The sequence below is a fragment of the Platalea leucorodia genome (genome assembly GCF_965183815.1).
Source record: "Platalea leucorodia genome assembly, chromosome: 9".
In the NCBI taxonomy this organism is placed as follows: domain Eukaryota; kingdom Metazoa; phylum Chordata; class Aves; order Pelecaniformes; family Threskiornithidae; genus Platalea; species Platalea leucorodia.
In genome coordinates, this window is record NC_138831.1 from 36,536,820 (window position 1) to 36,563,365 (window position 26,546).

The 26,546-nt window shown below is 37.9% G+C and overlaps 1 protein-coding gene across 6 annotated transcripts; it reads right to left on the bottom strand.

The window, feature by feature from the left end:
- Positions 1-748: 748 nt before the first annotated feature.
- Positions 749-26,192, bottom strand: TEX9 (testis expressed 9). Of its 6 annotated transcripts, XR_014229293.1 has the most exons (13): positions 25,881-26,192; positions 25,677-25,768; positions 24,651-24,714; positions 23,006-23,076; positions 19,218-19,266; positions 18,071-18,156; positions 16,382-16,548; positions 12,414-12,496; positions 9,883-10,056; positions 5,457-5,591; positions 4,847-4,981; positions 4,551-4,678; positions 1,095-1,162 (listed from the first exon to the last, which is right to left on the bottom strand). XR_014229293.1 is itself a non-coding variant. In XM_082322648.1 (12 exons), exons 1-12 carry the CDS (start codon positions 25,929-25,931, stop codon positions 1,085-1,087), a joined length of 1,185 nt encoding a protein of 394 aa, XP_082178774.1. In that variant the 5' UTR covers positions 25,932-26,191; the 3' UTR covers positions 749-1,084. The 6 variants fall into 6 exon arrangements, 4 of the variants coding, with proteins under 4 accessions (XP_082178774.1, XP_082178776.1, XP_082178777.1 ...); XM_082322648.1 differs by lacking the exon at positions 4,551-4,678 and having other exon boundaries at positions 749-1,162; positions 25,881-26,191; XR_014229292.1 differs by lacking the exon at positions 4,847-4,981.
- Between the last annotated feature and the right edge of the window lie 354 nt (positions 26,193-26,546).

Here is a 26,546-nt window from a genome sequence, read left to right on the forward strand (position 1 = left end):
CTTGTTTCACGGTTAGTTCATGTTAGTTTGCTAATAGAATCTAAGCAGAGACATGTTTCCATTTTGAGGTCAGAGTCACCGTTTGTACCTTTCAGTGCATAAACTTCCTACTTGTGTGCCCTGTTCCTATGCGATTGCTCTGAGGGAGGGATCCATTGGAACAGCTGAGGTTTGACAGAGGTTCATGCAAGCAGCACGGGCTTCTGTTGCTCCTGTTCATTAATGTACACGTGATGTGCTCAGCTCATCTGCACTCAAACTTTTGTCTCGTTCTTGATGGTAATGATGACATAATTAAATCTTTAAGGATGTAATGCTTGTAGAGCACCTGTGAATATGGAGCCATCGCTCCTGACTGCAGCAGCCGATGGCCAGGGAAAGATGTGATATTTTCACCTTGACGCAAGTAGCTGTTTTAAACAAGACAACTGTATCAGACTGTGGAGTCTCTCTGGATAGCGAGGGGCCAGTCTCCTCTATGTTTTTGCCAGCCAGGGGTGTAAGATGTAGTACTAAAAGAAGTTATGATCATTTCTACAAAAGAGCTGTTGGTGCTTAAATTAGACGCCAGGCCAGCTAGCTTTGAGGGGAGATCTGTTACAGAGAACAGACAAGGCCAATTTTCCAACCACGTGTTTTAAAAAGGACATGACATTTTCTTCTCAACCGGATCACTGGTTAATTTATTTCTGTTGCAACAAGGCATTTTATGAGACTAAACCCGGACTTCTTTGGACTGAATATTACCTTAGATAAGGTATAGTTTGAAATGCTAAAACAGAGCAAATGGATAACAAAGTTCACTTGTTGGAATATTTCTTGCACGGTCTGTGCTTCTCCGCTCATTACAGAATGGCCAGTTTGGCCTGAAACTTCAGTCGAAATGTGTATTTCATATGGTATTACAACACAAGCTATCAGGCTTATAAAAGTTAAATGATCTAAACATAAGCAAACTCAACAAAATCAATTCACTGGGATATACAGGTATTAACTATTATTATTAACAAGCATTCACATACAGTGCCAAAATAATGTACCATCTGACATGTATTTCAAATAGAAGTAATTTTTTTTAATGGAATCAGTAATTTCCCCATTCAAGAGCTTTCATGAATTCCTCTTCAGTAAAAGAAAGCATCTTAGCAGCTTCAATGTGCATCTTAAAAAAAAAAAAAAAAAAATTAGGAGCAGAAGGTAAAATAGTGTGAATGACCAATACAAAGTCCTGTATAATTGGGAGAGCTGAAAGGGGCTTCAAATCTGTCATTCTGTTTTTTTGTTCGCCTGTTTAAGCTAAACATTGCAACTTCATCTCTAGTAAAACAGGACCAATAGCTTTTCTTAGTTCCTTATATTGCTTTAAAAATACCTCAGGCTAGTGCCTCTAATATGCGAGATTTAATGTTAAATGAGGATTTTAACAAAATAATATAACACCATTCAAAATTAACCATCAGCATAAAACAAAGAGTAACTGTAGTACACGTTAACAAGAAATACCTGGAGCTGACCATGGGTAGCTGTGTTGCTGTGTATCACACCATACATCTACGGCGCATTATGGCACATACACACCCCCCCCCCCATATGGGTACATATGTATATGTTGAAAAATCATTCAGTATTCTGAATTTGCATTTCCACTACATAGGATATAGCACATTACTTTAAAGGGAACACTGAAAGGAACAAACTTTTTAACTTAGAACAAGTGAATTTTCTGTTCAAATAATGCAATTGCTTGGAAAAACGTCATCAGCGTTGGATGAGAAAACAAGCACTAAATGTCTGTGTATTTGCAGAGAACTACCCATCAAAAAGGCGCAGCAGCGGGAAAGCCCGGAAAGCTCGCTGGGTTCCAGCTGATGGCGCAGCAGAGATCACAGCTGTGCCACCCGTCCTCATCCCCACACCAGAGTGTAATCTCTTTACCTATTACGATCATTCAAAGTGGAAAGGAAAGTATCCCAGCAAAACAGTTTTTACTGCAAATTTTAATAAAATGGCTATGTTTTGAAGAACAGGAAAAAATTCATGTCTACAAGGAGTCTGTTGTGGATTTTTTTTATATATAGACATATTGCCAGTTCAAAACAACAACAGTGTGTTGCAGTTCCCACAGGCAGTGTAACACCCTCCAGCTCTGTAAAGCTCAGAGTAACTTCCCTTAATCCCTTTTAAAACTAAGATTTTTCTGTTAAATGTTCTCTCTCAAGGCAAGTAGAGAATGGGCTGAAGAGACCAGCTGGAACACCGGCAACTACTTGCTGCCAGCTGCAACTCATCCTACTACTGGTATTTAATACCTTTTGGGGATTTTTTTCCTCTATCACTCTGCATGCAGCAGCATATCCTCCCCTTCAGGCTAGCTGTACCTGCTACGTGCATCTGAATCTGCCACACAGATACTACGCAAATGGCCCAAATGAGGTTTTCCTCATTTATTCAACCAAAGGCTTGTGTGAAGCAGACTTGGAAGTTCTTCAGGTGATTGTGTATATTAAGCACATGCGAGCCTTAGCGGCCCTTCCCCTCTGCCAGAAGCTATAAAAGGCAGAGTTGGCGCCCTTCTCTTTCAGGTTCTTCCAATCACGGCCTGTTCTGAAAGGAGAACTAACAGCATCCTCCTTCTGTCAGTAAATAACGTTTTAATAAGAAAAGGTAAGTGGTTTCCTCTACTATCTGCAGTCTGATACAGTATTCATAATTCTTTAAAAATATGTTTAATGAAGTTTTGTGAAGTTTATCTGAGAATATGCTTTTGGTTCACGAACAGAAATACTGCTCTTTGACACCCATTTCAGTGAATTCATGTTCCAGAGGACAATGAGCTACCTCGTGTATAGAGTATATTTTGAGTAAATGCTGTATTCTTTTCATTCTCAAAATAAACTTGAAGAGCTAGAAGGGCCAGCCGAAGGCTAAGCTAGCACTATGCCCGTTAGATGAGTCCCCAAGACCTCCTCTGCAGCCTGTTACTGCCAGAAAAATTCTCTTCCACTGGAAATATAGGAGCAGCCCCAGTTCCTCTTATCCCAGTTACCTACCCTCCTTTGCCCTGTGTCGGAGAGGCATTCTAGATTGAAGGCGTATTTCCGTATTGCAGTTCCCAAATCTTAGGATAAGTATGTGTATTTTGTTACACGAAGTTGCCACTCCATACAGAACCATTCTTTCTCTAGGGGGGCTCAACAGCTTCAAGAGTGTTTACAAAATGTCTGGTGATGACTGCAGTGCTCAAAGGGTAAATCAAATGTTCTATTTTCTTACCTCAAAGGCTGGCCCTTCTAAGGTGCTTCTGCTCAACAAGTCACCATACATTGCTCGCTTTAGCTCTCTTACAGCTTTGGTTTGAGAGCGCAAAAAGCAGCGCATTAACTCCATCCCGAAACGAATCGCATTAGATTCAGCAGAGTAAGCAATCAGAGGTGAACCACTCTGTGATGTTAAGATCCTAGCTAGACAATTGTGAAGCCCATAGCTCTGCACGTCTGCTGCAGCCGCAGAAGGAAAACTGATACAAATGATAGCGCTTAATCCCAAGTATTTAGTAAGTGAAAGATGTGATGGAACTGTAAGACCTAAATGCATCAGTAAGTGGGAAATTGTTTGATTTGGGCAACATCTCTTAGTATACGCTCCTCTCACTTTGATTTCCTTTCATGTAAACTCACAGGTTCTTTCAATTTGTACCATCAAAGCTCATTTGACAGGTCTATGCTGAAAATATATTTTGAGAAACATATTTACCCACTCTGCAGTGTTCAAGGTTTCTCTTTCCAAGTAAAACACCCCCGCTTTTTGGGACATCAGTACAGCTTTATCAAATAAGATAGCTGAATACATTTTTAGCTACATTCTATCTGAAGTATTAATCCACTTTTCGCTACAACACTGTTCTGTGAAAGCTGTATCACTCATTGTTCAGCATGAATTGTCAGCAAGTATTCTACTACCTATCCTCTTCAATTTCCACTTCAGCTGCTAAAGAAACTAAAAGGCAGCAGCCCCTGCCCTCCCTTTTATGCCCTGAGGGGGATGTGAAATGAACGTAGAATCAAACAGCTTTCAAAATAAGGCTAGCTGCGAGTGCAGTGTGGATGGGAACACCCATGCAGCCATGCAGATGTTACTACAGTGTGTGTGATTCAAAGTATGTGTGATATTCCAGGAATTACAAAAGGAAGGAGATCAACTCCCCTCCTTCAATCTAGTAAATTCACAGCTAGGATAAGTACTCGCTCTCTTATTGTCTTTTTTTGTCTGACACACACAGAGATCTGCACCTGGGCAGAATTGTACATATATAGAACACCTCAGAATATAAATAAAAAGAAACACTGTTAATGCAGAAGAACACACTTTGAGAACCCAGGAAGACTGTAGGTCTGAAATGTAATGGCTCACTCCTGAGAGGGCAGGCTGTTGCGGCTGCCGATACGACAAGTAATAGGCTGCGGGGAAAAAAACTAAAAAAAAAAAAAAAAAATCTCACATGCTAAAATGGATTCCACTGACACAGCACCAAAGGGAGCTGCTGTTATTACCTGAACAGTATTTGTTCTTGAACAAATAAATACTCTCGGTCCTAAAGCTTGTCAGTAGTAAACCTTCACCATGACAGGATGTGTTCCAAGTTAGGAATGGGGTCAATTCAGAAGGAGATCAGCCTTTGCTGCAAAGCAAGATGTTAGCAACATGCATTAATAAAAGTGAGGCTGCTGCTTCCTTGCATTGAAACTTCCCAGTCTTGGGGCTCTAGTTCACATGATTACCTTACTTGACAACAGGCACATTTAGCTAGAGGTTGTTAACTGAAATGTAACAGTACTCTGGTCCTTACCTTTTGTCTCTTTAAAATATCAATTAACTTTAACTGCTTTTTAAAACCTGTCATTAGCTCTCCTTTTTGTTTCTGCAGTTTCTTGTTTTCTGTTTTTAATTCTTCAATTGTTTTGAGTTCTTGGTTAGCTACATCCTACCATGGGAAGAAAAGGAGAAAAGTATTGTTTATGAAAGTGGTGCTTTAACCAACGAAACTTGGCATTACATAACAAAATGACAAACAGTTGCCACACCTGACATATCTGAAAAGAAATGGGATTAATCAAGATATTCCCACATCAAAACTTAAAAAAAGAAAACTCTCAAAGATAACACCCATGGTTTGCCTGTGTAGATGTACTTCTCCATTTTTCTAAACACATCTAATTTTCACACAAATGGGGAAAATCAGAAAGGCTATAACTTTATTCTGTACATCTCTTTCTCCTGCATAGGCTGCAGTAGTGTCATCCGAGATAACTTATCAAGCCCTTTGGTGACTTGCCCTAAGTTAATTTTGGGACTGTCTGTAAGAGACACAATACTTCCAAAGCTGATCAAGCCTTTTGTCTCATTCTAGCATTACTGAGTGATTACAGGTTGGAACTTGTTTTCCGAAGCCACTGTACCTTGTTACTTTGCTTCAGTTTATTCAGCTCCACTTTATACCTTTCTGCTTCTTCCAGAGCCCTGTTTAAGCGAACCTCTGTTGCACTCTGACTGCTTGCGGCCTGCTTTTGTACACGCTTTAGATTCTCCAATTCCTATTTAAGAAGCAAAGGATAAAAACAAACGTTATGACTCATGGTATTTTAATCAATCCCATATAGACAATACATTTACAGCAAGGTGCACCCTTGAAAACTTAAGCAGCTGTGGACTTCTTTGGCCTGCAGATAGAATCTGTCTCAAAGACTGTTAAAACACCCCCTTCTCCTTTGAAATCTTGGAAAGGGATCTTTCTCATCTTTGTTTTAAACTTTTCTTAGAGTAACCGTGGAGCTGATCATGTAAGACCACAGGACTGACTGAAAAACCTTGTATGCTCAGTCAGAAAAAGAGAAAAAATTGTCAGTATGTCCACTCTGGCCAATTTGGAATGGTGGCTAGTATTCCCAGCTGCTTCTTCCTACCTGTTCCTTCCACCTCTTTTCCCCAGAGATTACTACATGCCATTACCAACAAAAAGCTAAAACAGCCTCCTGAAGATGGCTGAGGGTATTTCATCTAGCAGAAAATACTTCATCAAGTGTTTATGGCAACAATCAAAACAGCTCCCTCTTGTCTCTGATCGTAGTATTTCACAGTGCTGTAAGTGGGGAAATGAGAAAAAGAGACCAAGTTGAGGAACAGAATAATGAGATTAAAGATCAGGGAATATAGATAAAAGACAAAGTAGAAGAAATAAACAATTCTGGCAGAAAGAGCACATTTTGTCATTTGTGAAAAAGAAAGAAAGAACTTTTTTTTTTTTTTTTTTTTTTTAAGACACTCAGATTTTTAGTCATGGGCACAAAAAGATTCTTTTAACCAAAGCAAGATAGAGAGGGGGCTTGTTGTTAACCTCTTACCCTCAGACTACATCATTTCTGAGTAATTGTTCTATTTTCTCAATTCCACTTCTAATTTCTACATCACTTATCCAAGAAATACATACTAATTGACAAGTGTATGCAGCAAAGATGCTATGGTAAAGTTATGACTGGAACAGGTATTTCTGGGAAGCTTTGAATCTTCTCCAACATGGATGAAGAAAACGGAAGAGGAAGATGCATCTCACTAATCCTCCAAAATTGTGTTGGTGAATGTGTCTCCTCCAAGAGTTCACAAGAACAGATGTTGCTTTAACATTTTTATTTTGTCGCTAACCCGTCCACCTGATTGATTAAAAAAAGATGGGTAAAAGCCTGGCTAGTAGGGCAGCGGAGCCCCTCCCTGGTACGTGTGCACGTGCATCACCAGGGAACGCAAATTCGTTTGCTGGAAACTCACTCCCATGTTTCCACAGAAAACAAGCTGCACAGCATGCAAACCTCTTTGTCTTGTATCGAGATGATGGAGGTATGAATAGGGTCAACTAAATCTTTTGTGCTATGTATTTTATTCTGCATTAATATGAAAAGTTCTGGAATATAGCCTTTCAAGCATTTAATGACCAAAAAAATAGCCTGCATGCAATGCAAACTACGTATCAGCTAAGCATATCATTTAATGGAAGAATTCTAATAATTCCTTTAGGGCTTTTTGACATTTAGTGTCATACGTAATATCTTATCAAGGATTTTTTGCAAGTCATCCAGTGAGGATATATTGTTAAATATATTCAACTCCAAGTTTTTCATCTTAAAAATGCCCAAAATAAGTCTTTTATTTTGTAAGTAGGCAAGGTTTCTGCCAATTCTTCAACACTTTAACTAAAAGTTATATTAATCTTCTCATATAATGTTTCTCTAAGAGGGGAAAAAAACTACTATGTTCTAAAACTGCATCCCATTTCAATCTCTGGATTTCCGCCACTGTTCTGGAGTGGCTGAGGCACTTGAAGAGCAGCAGGGGGTGTGATACCAGAGACCTCGTGTATGAGTAACCTTCCCAGCAGGCTTTCTTTCCTCCCAGTAGAAAGCATACACAGCACTTCTATCTTTAGAAAGCTCAGCAACACCTGTCCACCCCCAAAAACATTTGAGAGATAATATTTGTGTAACATCAAGCCCTCCTTCAAGGCACATTATAAAATCCCTGCACATAGCCTTAAAAGGAATAAGAGCACAACTTTGGTGTTTCCCCGACCTTTATCCAACATTATAGCTAGATTGAATTAACAAGTGAGAGAGAACACAGAGGAAGGAATGTTCTTATAGACAGGTGATGAAAAAAAGACATGAGAGGTGGTATAATTTATTAGATTAACTAGATGGAAAAAAAAGCAGAATGCTGGAAAGAAGAGGACAGAAGTTTCAGGGAGCATCAGAATTCAACTGCTGCCTGAGGTGGGTGCTCCAGCAGAAATGTTTACAGAGACCAAACGCCGAAAGAATGAAATGTAAAAATAACAAATTACCATGTTTCAGGTAAATTGTGAAAACGAGGTGAGAATCTTTGCCTAGGCACATACAAAAAAAGTAGCTGGGGGATTAATGAAACTGCATAAATTGTTGATAATCTAAGGAAGCTTGGGAAAGCACGTATCACAACTTAAGTCTTCTATTATTTATGTTACAACAGAAATCGCGACAAAAGCAGTAAAAGCCCCAAAATCAGACATTACATTTGTGCTATCTCAACTATACAGAAAACTTTATCTAGACTGAATGAGTCTGGGAGTTTAGTGGCACAGCAGTACAAATTCAGGCCTGTGTTCACAGCAAATTTTTTTTAAACATGTCTAGAATTAAGCTACAACTACATTATTTATATAGTGTTGAATAATACTTCATACCTAAAGAATAAAACAGTTTTCAGATTGCTCAGTCCATAGGAGATTGAAGCAGTTACTGCAAAATGATCTTTAAATGCATGTTTTTGGCAGTTAGACAATTTTTTATATCAGAAATATATGTAAAATAACTTCTGAATTAGCAGAAAACCATTCATTACATACACCTGCCTTTTTTGCCTTCTCAGTATTTTAAAGAGCTACCACTGTTTGTCATGACCATGTCTCATCAGTAACCTTGAGAAATTCTAGACACCACCACCTATTGGGAATAACTGAAGCAACTGAGGATGGTAAATCCAGAGCAAAGAGAAGTGAGGAAAGCGACCATATTTTGGATGTGGTAGCTGTACAGCAGAAGTGAATAAACTTTTCATCACAACAGACATCTCCTAAATACTGGGATAAACTTTCTAACTGTGACAGTATACAAGTACCAGCATAGACTGTCTAAGGAAATTATGGAAATTGCCATTACAGAAGGCTTTAAGTACAGGTTAAACAAACTTATGTCCACGATGGTTTGGATGTGATCTATCCTGTCTTGGTTTAAGAGAATGGACTAAATGACTTTGTAAGTCTCTTAGCCCTATTTACCGTGAGCTGATGAGTAGTATGAGTACTACTATTGAATATTTTTCCTGACAGAATCAACAATCAGGGTTCTTAATTAAGGGAACTTAAAACCTCCAAGTACCTGCACAAAAAGAACACACAAACTTCGAACATTTTAGTTTTAAAATGCCAGAATTACATAGTGTTAAGATGAAAGCATGCCTATACAAATGCATAGCATGATTTAATGGAAGTATAATGAGACTTTGTTAGGCTGAGTTGTGTCTGTTTTCCCCAAATTTTTAAGTGAAACATTCTCCTGGTTGTATTAATGTACTACACAATACTATATGTATTACATGATTTTGAAGTCAACCTCTCTAGCTCTGAGTAATTAAAGAAAAACACATGCTGCTCTTAGATTAAGTTCCAAACAAACAAAGCTGTGTATGCAGGCCATCTGCTACAACTAGGCATGTATACAATTTTGCATATGTGGCCTACAGCAGGAGCCAGGTTAATTTTGATTCATCCAAATTGGAGCGGCTGGTTTTCAAACAGTCCTTTTTCAAGAACAAAGACTCATCCTTTCCTCTACCTGCAGAAGATAGTAATATAAGCTGCAGGTGGTTTTTTTTTTTCAAAATGCTCACCAGGTTCTACAGTTTACAATAAAACTCTTATTACCAGAAGTAATTTTTAACAATTATAATTAAAACCAGAAAAATAAAATGTCTCTGTATTTTTCAAGATTCCTTTGTGAATCCGACAGCAGTTTCTGAAAAGGTTGTTTTCTCTCTTGCGGGTCTTTTATACAAGAATTTAATTTTAAAATACAGAGATATATGATTGTAGAAGCAGAAGAAAAGCAATTAGAAAAATATATTATTTCTTCCTTTAAAAAAGTGATTAGACCATTTAAAAATACAATTTCTGAAACTATTATCAGAGATTGAAATGCTATTGGGATCATTGGATATTACTCTATCAAACTAGAGTACAGAAGGTGATTTGACGCATTTTTTTCCTTTTCATGAGATCAATGAGACTCATATCTGCAATACCTTTTCTAGTGCAATGACCTCTTGCTGTAACCCTTCACTTTTTTTGTTTGCTTCTTGTGACAACGTTTTGTACTTTTCAGTCTGGGAATGTTGCATACTGATTGTTCGTTGCAGTCTGGTGTTTTCTTCTTCAGCATCTTTAAGCCGAGATTTTAAATTCTGATTTTCATCATCCTGTTTGACAGTAATTAGCAAAAAAACCCAACTAAATTATTGCAAGGAAGCAGTAAGATAATGCAATAGTAATGTTTTGTAAATAAAAGGCAGTAAAAATATACACATTGTCGATACGGAGATAATGATTTTAAAAAATTATGTTACTTTTAAATGTTTAGATCCTTCATGATGGATTTTACAACAATTTTAAGAAAGGAAACAACTAAGACAAACTAAGAAAACAGAACACCGGTTTACCAGGACAATACTTCAAAAAACAGTAACACTTTTCTCATTTAATTTTCTGCAGTCTTTTACTTGGAACTGCCTTGTGGTGGTATGTAAAACATTTGATTTCTCAGAGTTCAAAGGTTTTGAGAACTAACTATCAAAATGTTATAGAATGATATGACTAACAGTGGCACATAAGACGTTTTGTGACATTTTTGTGAGAATAGCTAAATGCACACATTAGGAAAAATTCTGGGGAAAAAGAGAATATAATTACCGATAAATCAGTCCATTATGTTTTAGGAGATTATCTGGTTTTGACTTAAAAGCAAGCTAATGATCCAGGATACATCAAGTATTCAAATTCAAGATTCTCTTAACATCAAGTGAATCCTGTATTAGCTTCATGACCTACTGGCAATTACATCCCACATTAAGCATTATAATTTCAAGGCATTTTTCTTTTATAACCTTTTAAACATTATAAGTGAATACTAGTGTAGGTTATTTCAGAGATATGTTATGCTCTTCATTCTTTAAGGAAAAGAAATCAAGACACATACAGAAATGGAGTTTCTATGAAAATAAGTCTTTCTCTCCTGTCCTCTCAGCCCCTAGGAATACAGGCTTCTCACCTGGGAAATATATGTGCTTAACCCTAAGTTTCATGTGACCGCACGCACCTCAGAAACTCCCACTTCTTTATATTTAAAACAGATTTACTGCTTCCTTATAATAATTGGACTCTGCATTGGAACAAAACCCTGACTCTATCTCACGGCTTTGCCCATATGAAATTTTTGTGACCTTTTGAATGTAATAAAGTTATTTTCACATCAGAGAAACTAGTACCCAAAACAATACATTTGCATACAGAGTGCTATGGGAGCAGAACATGAATCGGTACAAGGTTGTCTTCTGTCATCTGCTATAGTAACTGAATTCTGTAGTATTTTTGGCATGGAATGATGAAGTTTAATAGCTACTGACAAAATTGTATTTGATTTGAAAATGAAAATGTCTTTAAAATCTAATGTAACAAGTTCTGATCACAGCATAAAAGTATTAAAATGCAGAACCAACTGTACTGATAAAAATTAAATACAGATATAAAATATCAAAATCTAATTCCTTCTAAAGATTTTCTCCAGGTACCTATCTCAAAAACTTATTTAATATCACCCTGCTCCTTAACTCTAAATTAAAAGCTTGAGAGAATACATATAGGTGGTTTGCCATATGTTCTGAATGTCATCATCACATTTGAGCCTGGGGAATAGGTGGAAAAACGCATTCTGAAGTTGGGACCACAACTAAGAATAATCTAATTGTGTAAAATGGAAAGTTACTTCAAAAGCCTTGCTTGATTACAAATGCACGAAAAAGAGGTGATCCCTCTGGCAGACAGACACAAACTATTTCAGGTTTTACAGTTCAAGAGATGTTTAAGCATCACCTGAAAACACATTGCCAGACAGTGCAGATCATAAAGCTCACTTGTAGTACACTCTAACGGTAAAATATCAGTGTAGCTGATACAGTCTTTCGCAGCAAGTGTAATCTTGAGAACAGAGAAAGCCTGGTTCCTGTTTTGATTACAATACTCCACTTAAAGTGGATCACAGATCATTGGTTTCCACACTTTTTTCCACCAAGGATACCCAAAGCACCTGATTAAATTTCTCTAGCTTTTTTATTTCTCATTCTGCCCTAAACATTCCTCTCCTCCCATCACCCAGCTCTGGGCACCACTCATCTTCATTCTGTATACCAAAATCTGTATTTGACTGCTACTGTATTCTCCTCCTTTTTCTCAGGCTCTGGAAACGCCCTCCTTCCCAGCAGTGGTGGCTAGGGGACTCTGCAGCAGCTTAACGTCCCTACAGCTGGAGCACGTCTTCGTTCCTAGTGGTTCTTTCCTGCCCCACATTATTTTTAATTAAGTATATTTATTTCACGAGCTTTTAGCCCAAGATCACATTTATAAAGAAATTACTATTCTTGACTCTAAATTCTTAAGAAATTTAAAAAAGTAGAACCTTAGTTCTTAATACTTGCAAAGGAAAGATGAGGGAATTCTGTTGTGATTATTTGTTAAAGGGGAACCTACTCCATTTCTACAGATAAGAAAACTCAGCTCTTACCTTGTTCCTGCATTCACACACTACACTATCCAGCTCTTCCTGTGTAACACGTAACTTTGCCTTAAGAAATCTGATTTGAGCTTCTGTGAACATAAAAGGTTACATTTAATATACACAAGTACTCGTTATTCAATGCAGAAAAGAAGCAAGACTGATGTAAGAACTCACTTTCATCTTCTTGTTTTTAAAAACACACTGTTGTTTATAATTATTAAAGAGAAATAGGCAAATGAAAACTCAGATTTCTAAATAAATGTTGCAAGTTTCTCATTCTTAGGCAAAGCTTTGTATACATTTTTGCTTTTAATGACTGAACTTTAAAATGTAAAAGATTCATAATTCTCAAAATTGAAACTTATTAGAAACTTTAATCATACTATGCTATACATTACAGCATTCCTTGAGATTGATGTCATGAAAACTATATTGTAGGGTATGTCTACATTGCAATCATTCTGTAGCTGCAATTCGTGTAGTTATACCCAAAGTAGTTTTAAACTGCTCACAACAAGGAATTAAATGTAGACTGCAAAACCCTCCTAATAGGTAAATACCCCTCCCACACAGTAGTCTATGCTTTTTTAAAGTACACTGCTAACATTATTCAGTTAATAGTTTAAAATTAAACCAATTTAATCAGATGTTTTTTCCAAACAAAGTACATTCTTGCTTTTGGACAGCTAAGAAACATACTACTGTCACGAGAAAACAAGCTGTGTGTGAACAGTATGTTCTTTTACTCCCTATTCCCCACCCTTTCCCCAGATCATTCACAAGGAACTCCCCCTGAACTTCCACAGGCACAAAGCATGGAAACAGTATGAGGATCAAGTTAACGCAGGAATAACCATTATTCACAGTAGGTACAAAGGGAAAAGAATAAAGTGGAGGAGGAGTATCTGGAGCAGAACGTGAAGGGATGGATGGGTACATGTGTTCATTTGCTGTAATAGGAAATCTTTTTATTTCACCCACCCTCCCGTATCAACTGTCAGTTGCAGCTGAAGTTGTAACTCTGCAGAGGCCAATAGTAAGTAGGATTTAGGAAAACACCATGAAAAAATAAGATACAGACTGACTTTCTTCCTCCTGTTACATCCTTGCTAGCTTCTGGTAACTAGTGGCTATCCTGAGATGGAGACCCTATTGAAGCCATCAAGTTTCATGCTCTTTCATGTACTTCTATACTATTAAGTTGTTTGATTTTCTTCATAAAACATATGGTAGTTTGGCATTCCCAGTATCCTGTGGCAATGAGTTGGCTAATTTAATCATGCATTATGTGAAAGAAAAATTTTGTATCACTTGCTTTAGATCCAATTTAATGTGGCATTTACTAGTGTCTGCATTACAAAAAGACAGCTTTCCCTTCACCATCACTGTTTTCATTACAAAATCTTTCACATTGCCCTCAATTGTTTTGTTTTCAAATTGAAGATTCAAATTCAAGTTGCTCCACGCTTTTAATTGCTACTATATACTCTTTCCTGTATCTTTCCTAGTTCTACATCCTGGTTTGAGATGGGGTGTGCAGAACTGTCTGTCATACTCAAGATGGGGTAGCATCAATTATATAATAGCATAATGATAACAGTACAATATTTTGTTTTCTGTTATCTTCTGAAGGATTTCTAACAATCAGTTTGCTTTTTCCACTGTGAACAAGCAATAAGTTTATGCTTTTGGAGACATCGTAATTAGTAATAACTAAACAGAGTCCAACTTAGAAATAGGTGTAATTGGAGTTGTTTTTTCTATCAGCATTACTTTGCACTCTTTAATGCTGACTATAAACCTCCATTGTATCACCTCACGCAGTACTATCAGATTCTTCTACAACACTACAATGTCAATTTTAATTATCCTAAGATCATTGTTTCATATACAAATTTCTTTACCAGCTATCATTCCTTTTTTTCCAGAGTAGTTTTCTGTATATTGAACAACGTAAGCTCTGCAACAGATCACTCTAAGACTATACCACTACCTGCAAAAACTGGTTTTTTTCTTTTTAACATTTTGTTTCCTCTTTTACTCAGCTATTAGTCTGCAGACAACTTCTCTTCTGTCTTAGATGGCTCTGTGTCACTAAGAGCACTTAGTAGTAAACCTTGTTGAAAATCCAAGAGCAAAACTATGAACCAGAACAGCCTTGGGAGGTGGCTATGATGATCCAAAATGAGTTTGAATGCTCACAAGAGGTAAAGATAACAAAACAATTAGCTTCCTAATTGGTCAATTTTAATCACTTGATGCGGCTGATAAGGGGGAGGTGCATCACTTAATAGGATGGTCTTAGGCTATAAAGTAACTAACAGTTTAGGGAATGGTAAACAAGAAAAGGACATCTGAGAGACTCTGATACCCTACAAGAAAGAATAGGTGTCTTGAACTCCTGAGATAATCTGAAGATGAACACGAAGTGTGACAACACATTCAGGTATTTTGTTCGTATGTATGAGGGGTATATTAGATAAAAATAGAGCTTCATCTTCGGCCTTCTACATGTCTGTGTGCTTCTATCCTTACTTGTTACTGCAGAGTTGAGTTATAATCCACAAAAACAGCCCCTAAGAAAAATAATATGTAAGCTACTGTGTTGGCAGAAAAATGGCTGCACTGTGATAACCTGTGATCATAAAATAAAGATACAGAACCTAAATCCAGGAAGAGCACTGCAAGAAGCTCAGGGAAAGGACAATGCTATGGAACCTTATCAGCATGTTGGCCTAAAAAGTCTAGCACAGGCACATCAACCTAAGGAATCCCTTACTAGGAGATTCCCACTAAGGGATCAGCCCACTCTGTAACAGGGCCTATTTAGTATCTACATCTACTTCCTTGTGAAAACTGTAACTGTTCTGAGAGTTTGACACTGCTAGCATGCTCTGCAATAACTTATCTAGCATAATAAGGAGGCATTCAGAGTGTTCTAAATAGTCAATATCAAATTTAAAAAGCAAAAATCAATCCAGAGTATTTTTATTTCATCATTGAAGTTATAGAAACAATTCTCAATACTCAAACACATGCCCTTGGTCCACAAGACCTCATTACTAGACATCGGTAATAATTCTTCTTGAGTTACCTTGAATTTATTTGGTCTAAGCTTCCAATGCAATCCAAAGCAATTTCTGTTTAGGTCAGGAAGAAGAACTATAAAAAAGGTATCTGACGATCTGTTTTGGGAGGCTTACTAACAGAAGACTTGCACAGAATTACATGAGGTTAGAAATCAAGCTACTGCTGTGTTGGCATGCTTGTTGACATCAAGCTGTTAGATTAAAAGAAGAGGGTTTTGGCATTTTGTGCTACTGCAGTGAATCTCTGACTTCATGCTTGCTTTAGCATTGTAAGAAACTACATAAACCCACTTTTATCACACCAGAGCCAAGAAGACAAATGTGAATCATGCCTTTAGCTTCACTGGCAAATGCTGCAATCCCCTTTCCCACTCTATTTCTAGGACAAACATAAAACACACCATTTGGAGTGGGAAAGTATCTGCAGGATTCTCTTTCAAGCACTGTAGCCGAAACATTACTTCATTTAAGCCACGTACTAAGATCCACAGCATTGATCTGAGGAAAGGCTTTTTCCTCTAAAGGCAGAATCTGTGCAAAGGACTGAAGCTCATCTTTTTGGAAATACAAGCTTAGCACCGTGTATTTCTGTTTCCCCAATGAAATGAATCAAATGTTATACACATATTCAACATATGTAACCACCCAAATGTCTTCCTACAAAGATGGAAATCAAGATAAAAACTCACTTTTTCCCATGATTATTTATATGTGACCTGATCTTCCTCTAGGACTATATAAAGAAAAAAACCCCTTCTTTAACTTAAGGGCTTTAGAACTTTCCCTGTAATTTCTACAGAAACTCTTCCTTTTTTCCCCAGGAGAACCCATTTCTAACAGTCAGGAAGTAAGAATAAAAGTACTTAACCATGGGAGGAAACCTACCCGCTCCAATTTCATTTCCAACGCTTGGAATAATATCATCATCTAGACAATCTGGTAAGCCTCCTCTCTCTAGTTTTTCTTCAATTTTGCTCATTGTTTTTGCTAAAGAAAAATCTATACAATCAACATCATCCGTGCCTTGTACTTCCAGGTTTCTTATTTTTGGACTAAAAAAAAGCAAACCCGAGATTTTAAATTTATAATACAAAGAAAAATTTACAAAAATACAGCATATTTGCTTTTTTTAAGAGTATACAGTTATTTACGTAATGCAACTTCATTGCTCGCATTTGTATGAAAGATGCATTGATGACAATTTCTCATTTTCTTTATGTAAGATACCTTTACTGTATTCCACATAAACAATTACAGAATTTTACGTATTATAATGTAGGAGGCAGAGAAACAGTACCATTTTCTGTTGAGAAGATTTTGGCATGGTCTTCTTATCCAACAACTTCATAATTAAATCAGAGTAAAAGAAAGAAACAGAGGAATGTTCTCTTGGCTTTAGCTACTATACTCTGCCTTAAATTCTGCTATTTTCCCCCCTGCACGTTAACTTTTCTACAACTTTGTCCTCTCTGGCTATACTCCTGCCTTGCTACCACAATTTCTGTATCATTATGCCTGGCCTAGGAATCTTCATCGATGCTAGAAGTTGCATACCTAAGTTTTCATAAAAGCAAAGGACAAAGTGTGTAACACATCTGCTACATACGGTATCTTCTCAGCTTTCTTTTATAAAAAGATGACATTAGTTCCCACGGGATCTGAAGCTCCTAAGGTCTTATTCCAATATATCCTCATCTCAATGCAACCTCCAAACTCCTCCTAGCTGCTAGCTTTCTCCCACAACTTTGGGTTCACCCTGCAGGTCCTGTATCTGCATTTCTAAATCTCATGATGTGGTGCCAGCATGACAGCCTCCCCTGAACTGCCCAAGGGAGGTCCAAAGGGTCTACAAGTGACTCCCAAGTCCTGAAAGACAACCTCGGCCTGTGTCAATTCCGTGTTCTGCCACCTTGCAGACAATTTTCATCCTGTTTTGGTATTTGTCCGTATCTTGTGGCAGTTTTAATTTGCTCCCATGATTTTATGCATTTCTCTACTCTTTTCTTTTGTCCAGATATTCATTTCTTGCTTTCATAACCTTGAATTTGCTATCTAGAGAGCTGAAGCTTTTCAGCTTGAAACCCCTGAATGCCATGGTACTATTACTGATTCCCTCTTGTCCTGTGAGCCCAAGATTCAGCAAAATAGGGGAGACCCTGGAGGGCCCCATGTTTCTCATCACAAGTCTGATCACAAATCAGTCTGCACCACCTAAGTGTGCACTCTCATGTTGCCTCAGGTGATGTATTTCCCACATGTATGCTCATCAGGCATCCTTTTACTGAAGGAGTTAACAGAGTTTAACTGTCAGCCTTGACAAGTGCTTGAGCAGAAAGCGACAGTTTCACTGTTGTAATATTAATCACCTATGTTCACTAATACTTTTTGGTGCTCTATGGAAGTGAACAGAGATAGCTACATGGTGGAGCTGACTGAGAAGGACCAAAAGTTTTATACATTTATTTATATAAATAAATCTAAATGTAGAAGCATACATGAATAAAAATAACCTGATAGACAAAAATAGCAACTAAAATATTTCATTACAAACAAAGAGAGATGTGTATAATATACCTTGAAGTCGTTCTTTTTCCCTTACTTCCAGAGCACGGTCTGTTCTGAGCCATGGGCATGGAAGCACATTTCTTCTTGTTTGCTAGCTACAAATTTTTTTCAGAGAGTAGTGATTTCGGGTTTTTAATTAGTTAGGAATTACTTTTTTCTAGTCTTTTTTGTGTTGTGTTTTTTTTTTTTTCTTTTTCATATATTCAGACTCAAGGATACTTTTCACAGTATGCTTTTCAAACTTTCAAAAGCACAATTTTCCAGTTTTATTTGCACTCATTTTGCAACTTTCATGTCCAAAAATTATAATACATCCCAATGTATGCCCAAATTATAATACATCCAATACTCATTTGCTTGTGGGAGTTTTTGCACGCATAACAAATTCATGCATAAGCAAGGCTCTCAGCTATTATCAAGATATTAACTACTGGACTTTCAACAGAGTGCATTTCTTTGAAAAATGCTTATCATACCTTCAAAAACATGCTATTTTTATGCATTATTTTAACCTTATAAATTCCCTATAGAAGGAAGATCAACAATATTTTTGTTACTTTCACTCAAATAAACATTCTTCAAAAAGTAGGCTTTTTTTTTTTACTGTATTCTGACAAATAACTGGAGACAGTATTTGGGAAGCTTTAGCTCACACCTCCTAAAAGATTCAAGGTAATTGTAATTAGAGACTATTGAGTTTGGTCCTAATCTCAATCTCCTTTCTCCACTATATTTCCCTTCCTGTATTCAGTTATTTTGACTACTTGTTTATTATTACATCTAGAAGACAGTAGCACGGTCTTTAGTATTATACTGGTGGGGGAGGGAAGGGGTGAAAGGAAGAAATGAACTATATGTTCTAATGTTTTGCACTTGGCATTCTTAATTTGATGTTCAAAACTCTGAACAATTCTGTCAATGCTTTACAGACTAGGAAACTTAGAACACAAAAATTAAATGTGATGTAACTCCACTTAACCACCAGTGGCACTGAGAAACCCTGGTAACACTGTCACTGTAGCACTCCTTTGAACATCATTTCCTTTTGGCTTCCCAACCATGGAAGTCCCCAGTGTAGCACAGCCTCAAAACCAGAAGTAATATGTGGAAATTATACTAGAAGAGAAATTAACCAGGATACTTTTGACTTTGATACCTTGGCATGTGACTGTGTAAGAGGGGATACTTCAGGACAGAGTGGACCCCTGCAGAAAAAAAAAAAAAATTCACTGAACATGTATAACAAAATAAACATTTTACAATAAAAATTCAACCCCCCCATCAGAATGAGGAGAATAACATTTTATATGTCTAGAATAAACAATATAGCTAAGGTGGGAACATATACTAAGTTCAGTCATAAATTCAGTCTCATTCTCTGTCTTTCCCTTCTACCTCATTTGCTATCTAAATCCCCTGGTGAGTCCAGGGTATCTAATACAATAGTTTACTTATGTACCAGAACCTGAATCTCATCTCTTGCAATTCGGGTAATTGCTGCAACTACTGGCTTATTAGATCAATGATTCCCTGCACCAGGGAGTACTTAGCAGTATGCAGAGTGTTATCGGCTTCAACGAGAGAGACTGACAAACCATTACCAAAGATCACCAACAGCTCTGTGGTTAATACACCTACCTGACATACAAATCCCTGAATTAATACAAAGGAAACAAAGATATAAACCAGTATCCTCTACATCCTAGGAGGGAATGCAATTGTATGTTCAGATTGACTGTTGTCAAGTCAATTGACAGGGACTATCAACTGAATATGAAGTGGCAGCAATTCATAAATTAAGCCTCACAGAATTTTCTCTGAAATACATATTACAAATATTGTATCCATTTTACAGATGAAAAATCAGGAATAAAAAACCAGCTTTTTTTATCTGCTTATTAGTAACTGAACTTCAAGTTAAACGATTATTTTTAAAATCTGCTAGAAACAAGCAGAAAGTTTTAGCATGTTGTGTACTATTCAGGTCAAGTTTCTTGTCATATATATATAACTTTTGATTTCAGAATGAGTTATGTGAATCTGTGTTATTGCACTGAAAGGCTACTTTTTTCACTACTCTCTATGATTTTTTACTTCAATTAAAATGCTGGCTTATAAAAGATTTAGAATAAAATTTAAATTTCAGGCATATCAAATCACCTCTATTTTTTTGCCCAGCTGATTTGAGCAAATGTTTAGATCTTGCCTTTAAAAATTTCACAGACATCCATTCATCAACAAGAATTATCTGCACAAAGCTCCAGATTTTATTAATCCAAAAAAACCTGGAGAAATCATCTGTCTGTGGTTGGCAACAGACTTCAAGAATAGGATGATTAGGTTTTGACTATTTACCCTATTTTCCTCATGCTTCCTTCCTATTGGCTAGTTTTAGGAGCATGCAGAAGGTGAGGATTTGCTGCCACAGAAATAGCAGTTATATGTTATTCTGAAAAACATGAGAATACAACACTTTCTATACCCAAGAAAACAACAATGTTCTTTCCATCAATGGACTAACTTGTTCCTACTGTATCTGTTGTCTCACGGCCTTCTTTTTAAAAAAAAAAAAAAAAACAAAAACAACAACAACAACAAAAAAACAACAAACAAAGCAAAAAAAAAACCCACCCTCATTGTTCACTAAATTCCTCAAACTTGTTTAACCTTAATGGTTTCTTTCCTCTTCCCCATACATGAAAACCCATTTTCAAAACCTCATAATAGAGTTCTATAGTTGTTTGGTAAGTGAAATTAATGTGTAGATCCTGAAAAGGTATACAAATAAGTAGCTAGAGGATTGTGGCAAGACTGAAACAGAAGCTAATGTTTAACAATTCCATCTCTGCATGTAAACACGAGATGCATGCGCATGAGCAAACCCTTTGTGTTTGCTAATCCTATTCAAAGCCTATAGCATGCTTGCCCATGCGCGTACAGTTCCCATCGCCATGAGCCTGGCAATGCTCTGAAGAGTGAAAGTGTAAACAAAAGCTGATTTCAGTGCGGTGTCACTGGAGCTGCTTTGTCTCTACGTAATTCAAGCTTCTCTGCAAAACTTGTGCTATAAAAACTCCAGAACAACTTATTTTAAAATATACACTGACTTGGAGAGTGACTTAAATATTTGTTGCCTTTTTTTTTTTTTTGCTTTGCTTACTCTTTTTTTTCCTTTTAACCTGTCTTTTTTTTTTTTTTTTTTCCTCCCTGAACTACCTCTTTCTTTGCTTCAATTTCTTCCCCTCTTTCCACTTGCTTTAGTGTTCATTCTCCTTAAAGGAATCAATGGAAATTTCAAATGGATATTTCAAAAAAGTCTCAAGTGCTTCCTTTAGATTTATGGCCTATCTGCTTGCACAATTTTGAAAGAAAAAACATTTTAATTAAATATTAAATACTTGGAACTAATCTAATTGAATAGCCTCAATGTTCACTCATGGATAATCAGTGTGCCTTATTCCTAGCACACATTTCTAATTTTTTTCACTACAGCATGGGATTTCAATTCTTCTCTCACATGAATGTTTACCAGAACACAGACTGTGCTTGTTTTAAGGTGTTTTAATTTATGTAGGTAATTGGTAGATCAACTGCTACTCTGACATGCTAATTGCCCATATTTTTTTTTTAATTCTTCCAGCACTCCCATTTATTTCAAATGTATACCATCAAAGCTGTTAACTCCCTTTGTGGGGCTGAATCCTCCAACCACATTACTTCATAAAACAGCCCTATAACTCAACTCCAGTTTGAAGCTCTTAAAAATCTTCTGTCTACTGTTCAAAATCCATCTAACAGAACATAAAACTAGAGCCAGATCCAGAATTTGTTTGCAAAGCATGACTATACTGATAACACATGGAGTTACTTTTTTCTCCCCTCTACAACTGACAGATATGGTTTTAAAATAGCTCAGGAATAATTTTAACTATAATAGCAAACTTTTGCTGGTATAGCCAGGCTTCTATCACGTATTTCCTGTCACACCTTTTTGTGTACTGAAAAATCCTTTTACGTTCATAAAAAACCCTCACTTTTTGTTTTCACTTTTACTCTGCACAAAAGTAATTATTTGATCATCTCTAGCAGACTTTCATATATACTATTTCAAAACAGTTTCCCAACTGCAGTGTAACATTTGAAGCACCTTGTAGTCTGGCCCTGTATCTTTGTTATCCAGATTAGCAGCATCATAAATTTAGGAACCCACCAGATCAGTTCCTTGATAAACTGTGTATTAATCTATCTTAAATTCACCCACTTCCTGTACTATCAATATACAAACCCTTGAACAACTAAGTAAATAATAATGCCTTTGAACAACTAAGTAAATACAGCTATATATCCACTCTAGAGCTAATGGGTTTGAACATATAGGCCAAAACCCACAGTTGTACGTATGTTCATACAGGCCAAAGGTATGTCGGCCTCAGAAGTGTAGTGACATCCAGGTTCCAGAGGGTGGCAGCTGAATGTTTGTCTGTCTTAGGTTTTTCTGTTTGGTTGTTGTTGGTTTTTTTTTTTTTTTTTTAATCAAGCACTTCCTGTCCCAGGAACACTTAGGCCAAGTTAAATGTGAACCAACCCGTATCTATTTATTTGCTTTGTCAGCTGAACTGGTTAAAAACCATCTACTTCTGAGTGTCTACTGTTTTGTACTGCAAAGAAACCTGTTACCTTACCTTGCTTTTTTACAGATGTCAGCACTACTTAGCATCCTAGATAGAACATTACAGCAAAATTAAGACTTCCATGAACTAACAAGAAACAACACTGACTTAGCATCAATTTTTTCAAATAATAGGAAAAGAAATTAGACTCCACCAATCTAGTATGCTGCAAAGATAGATAAAACAGTAACACGACTAGGATGCAAGTCAAGGTGTGCAGGATCAGCGTGAAAGATTGCCCACGAATTATATGCAGCAGATGTAAAGCACATACCTCTGTCTGTTGTCTTCACGTGACTTAGTCTGTACTGAAACTGGCCTAGATAGTATCTCCCGTTGGCCCTTCTTTATTTAAAAAAAAAAAAGTAGTCAATTTTGGGGGAATATAATCCATTAAAGATGAATTACATGTTGTGATCTGTGATTTACGAATAACTATAGTCTACTATGGAAAAGAACGGAAAATATAGTCTACCATGGAAAAGAACTTCTCAAACACAGGAAAAGATGGCTAAAAATTAAAATGCCATTGCTATCCCCCAACATTTATTTCTGCTCCACAACATGTAATTGCCTTTTGCCCGTAAAACTTTTGCCCAGCTTAACATCATCTGACATGCTGTTACCCCCCTCCTTTTTCTCTGAAATATAAGAATAGCAAATGCATAGCAGGTGGAACAAGTTTTCCATTTTCCATAGTGCACAATAAGCCTTAAAAATAAATCCTTATTCATGCAATATGACCATAATCGGACACTGATATGTCGTATGTACTTTAGAGAACAAGTCAGTCTGGATGTTCAGATAGCTTCTATGTTGCTAAGTTACAGTTAGAAAGCATAATCCAGAACAAAATGCAGTTGTCCTGTTTGGTGGTTTTGGTTTCCTTTTTGTTGTTTGTTTTTGGTTTCTTTTTTTTAAACTTAGACTGTTTTTCTTTTGTTGTTAAATATATATCTCTGCAATCTGGCAGTGCCATGCAGTATATTAAGTGTCCTAAGAATATTTGATCTTCTGCTGTATTTACAGAAGGAAAAAAAAAAAAGTGGTTTTGTTGTTGCTGTTTTTTAAAGTAAAGAGACTAGATGCTATTTTGGACACTTCATCTGCTTCTGTTCAAATGCCAAGCAGTTAGCCTCAGCTTACCATAGCTCAAGAGAAGAATATGTTTTCACAGGACATAAAAATGAAGCTTCTGCATGTAAGTATAGCTTTCCAGAAGATTTAGTAATTTGCTTTTTAAGCCTTATTTATTTGAGTGAGTGCACTTTCAATGAATGCATCTAATATGCAGAACATCACCTCTAAACTGTTTTGGGTATAAACCATACCTCCCCCGTTCCCTTTTTTTAATTTGTCCAATTTTCCCATAAAAATTTGACTCTATCTGGTACACAGCCACACCAGTGTTAAAACATAATACTGAAAATAATCAGGAAACTCTTCTGTTATAAGAAAGTTTCCTTCTTACTAACTCCATATTTTCTATTTATGTTGTTTGTTCTTTGTATTTCTTACAGCTTAAACAGTGTAGATCCTATTTCACTAGGATGTTACTGCAACATTATCTAGTTTTCAAATACTATTTTTTTTTTGTATTTAAGACATAAAACCACCTACACATACTTTTTTTAAACATCATAAACAAGTTTTTTATGTGGTTTCTTGTATATATCTGCACAAATGCTCTACGCATCTATGTGAACATCTACCTACCTGATGAAATTATATAAAAACTACTTTTGGATGTGTTTTTAGTAGAAATTTACAAATTTGAAAAAAATAAATTAAAAGCTTAGATTGCATTTGAACCCAAAATACTTTTAGTTGTCATGGTCTAAATAATTTCTTTTGAAACTTGACCCTGTGTGCATGTCAACCAAGGCTAAGTTATGTAACAGTCTGCATAACCTACTCACCATTACTTCTTCAGCCTGACGCACCAGTTTTTCTGTTTTTGCTTCTAATTCTGCATTCAGTCGCCTAAAAGAGTAAGAATGCTTGTCACTCAGTTTTTGAAAGATTTAAAAGAAATAAATGTAAGCATGACAGTATCTCTGCTTGAACTAAGTGAAATTTTAATAAACCCTACAAAGGAACACTGAAATATACTTCAGGGTATTATCGAAGTTACGTTTCAACCATTTCTGGGGTTTCTGTCAAATCAACAGTAATAAAACACCTATGCCCATTAAACAGTAAGGTTTAGACTATAATTCACCAAGGATGTCCTTGGTTTTGGCCATGTCATTGCTTAATACACATTTTATGTCTTTATTTCCTCAATGCTTTCTGTTTTTAACACAGTCCTCACCTTCAGTATACTTAGCAGCAGGGGTTGGGGAAGGAGTCTTGTACGATTACATTATTTGATCACATAATTAAAATGTGTCGCTACCTATATATCTACAGGTTAAAATAAGCTTGTGTTCCTGCATGCTTCACTTTATAGCTTTTCATGCAGTGTGACTAAGTGAGTTTGAGACATGGCTCCTTGTACATCCTCGCCATTCACAGGGGCTGAGAACTGACAGGTAACAGAGCGAGTGCTTTTAAATGTGCTTTCACTGCATTTGTCACAAGCTTTAGAGCTTTTAAGCTTTTTTTTTTTGACAGGCTTAAGCACTTATATATTCATAATTTAAAAGTAACGTCAGAGTTTTAAATGCAGAAGAATCTCATGCCGAATGCCGCAGGGCCGAAGCGAGGCCCAGGGCAGCACCGCCCGCCCCGCGGCGCCTGGGTAAAACGGCGGCAGGAAGCTGCACCGTGCCGGCAGAAAGTTAAAACGTTGCTTTTGGTGCTCCCATCTGTACCCTGTGGGCGATCGAGCCGAGGGACGCGGACACAGGGGATTAACTGTAAACTCCGTTATGGCAGCCAGCAGCGAGCGGGGTAAGGCTGAGGTGACAGGGCCTGGCCGCCGCCCCCGGCCGCCTCCTTACTTGTACTCCTCCTCCTTGGCCAGCAAGTCGCCGCTCACCACGCCGGTCCCCGCGGCGGCGGGCGGCAGGGGGCCGCCGGGCGGTCTCCGCACCTGCAGCGAGGACGTTAGTGTGCGGGGCGGGCACGGCACGGCACGGCCGCCCTGCCCCGCGCCCCTTCCCGCTGCCCCCGCTCGCCTCCCCGTGCCCGAGCCGCCGCCTTACCCCGGGCAGGCCCCCGCCCCGCCGGACCCCGCTGCCGCCGCCCGCCGCCATTTTGTTCGTGCGGAGGCAGCTGCGTGGCGTCGCCTTCGCCAGGGCAACCGGCTGCCGCCGCGGGGGTGGCGGCTGTGCCTCCCTCCCCTGCTCCGCCGTGGGGCCGAGGGAGGGCCGCCCTCGCGGCTCGCTTTGCTCCCCACCGCGGCCCGTGGCCCTGGCCAAGCCTCCTGGCACTGCCCGGGACGGAGGGCAGGGGCAGCCGCGTTTCAGCCCGTGCTGCCAGGGGGTGGGAAGCTGAAACGCTTCGTCCGCCTTCCCCTCGCACAGTCTGGTGCCAGGGTGGCGCCATGTCAGGACCCCTGTGACAGCGATTGCAGCCCGGGGACGCGGGGACAGGACCCCTCACCAGAGGCCGGGGATCAGCTGGCTCCTGGCTTGGCGCCGGGCCGCCATGGGTGCGGGTGAGGGGGAAGTGATAAGGTCTGAGGTGGCATTACACTTATTATTCTAATAAATATTTATTACAGCCCTTCTGTTTGAGCCTTTTGGCCTTGCTACGTGTTGTCCTGCCACCATCCCTTCCTTTCACTATATTAAACTTAACGTGTTTGCAGCGCTACGGCAACTGTTCCACCCTATTTACGGCTCTTTTGTGCCGTCGTCTCTCTGCAT

Excerpts from the sequence above, each read along its gene's own strand:
- TEX9 (XM_082322648.1), bottom strand. The coding sequence starts at position 25,931 with ATGGCGGCGGGCGGCGGCAGCGGGGTCCGGCGGGGCGGGGGCCTGCCC. Across the intron at positions 19,267-23,005 it reads CGTGAAGACAACAGACAGAG|GGGTCCACTCTGTCCTGAAG; the intron begins GTATGTGCTTTA and ends TTTTTTCTGCAG. Across the intron at positions 1,163-4,846 it reads ATATTTTAAAGAGACAAAAG|ATGCACATTGAAGCTGCTAA; the intron begins GTAAGGACCAGA and ends TTTTTTTTTAAG.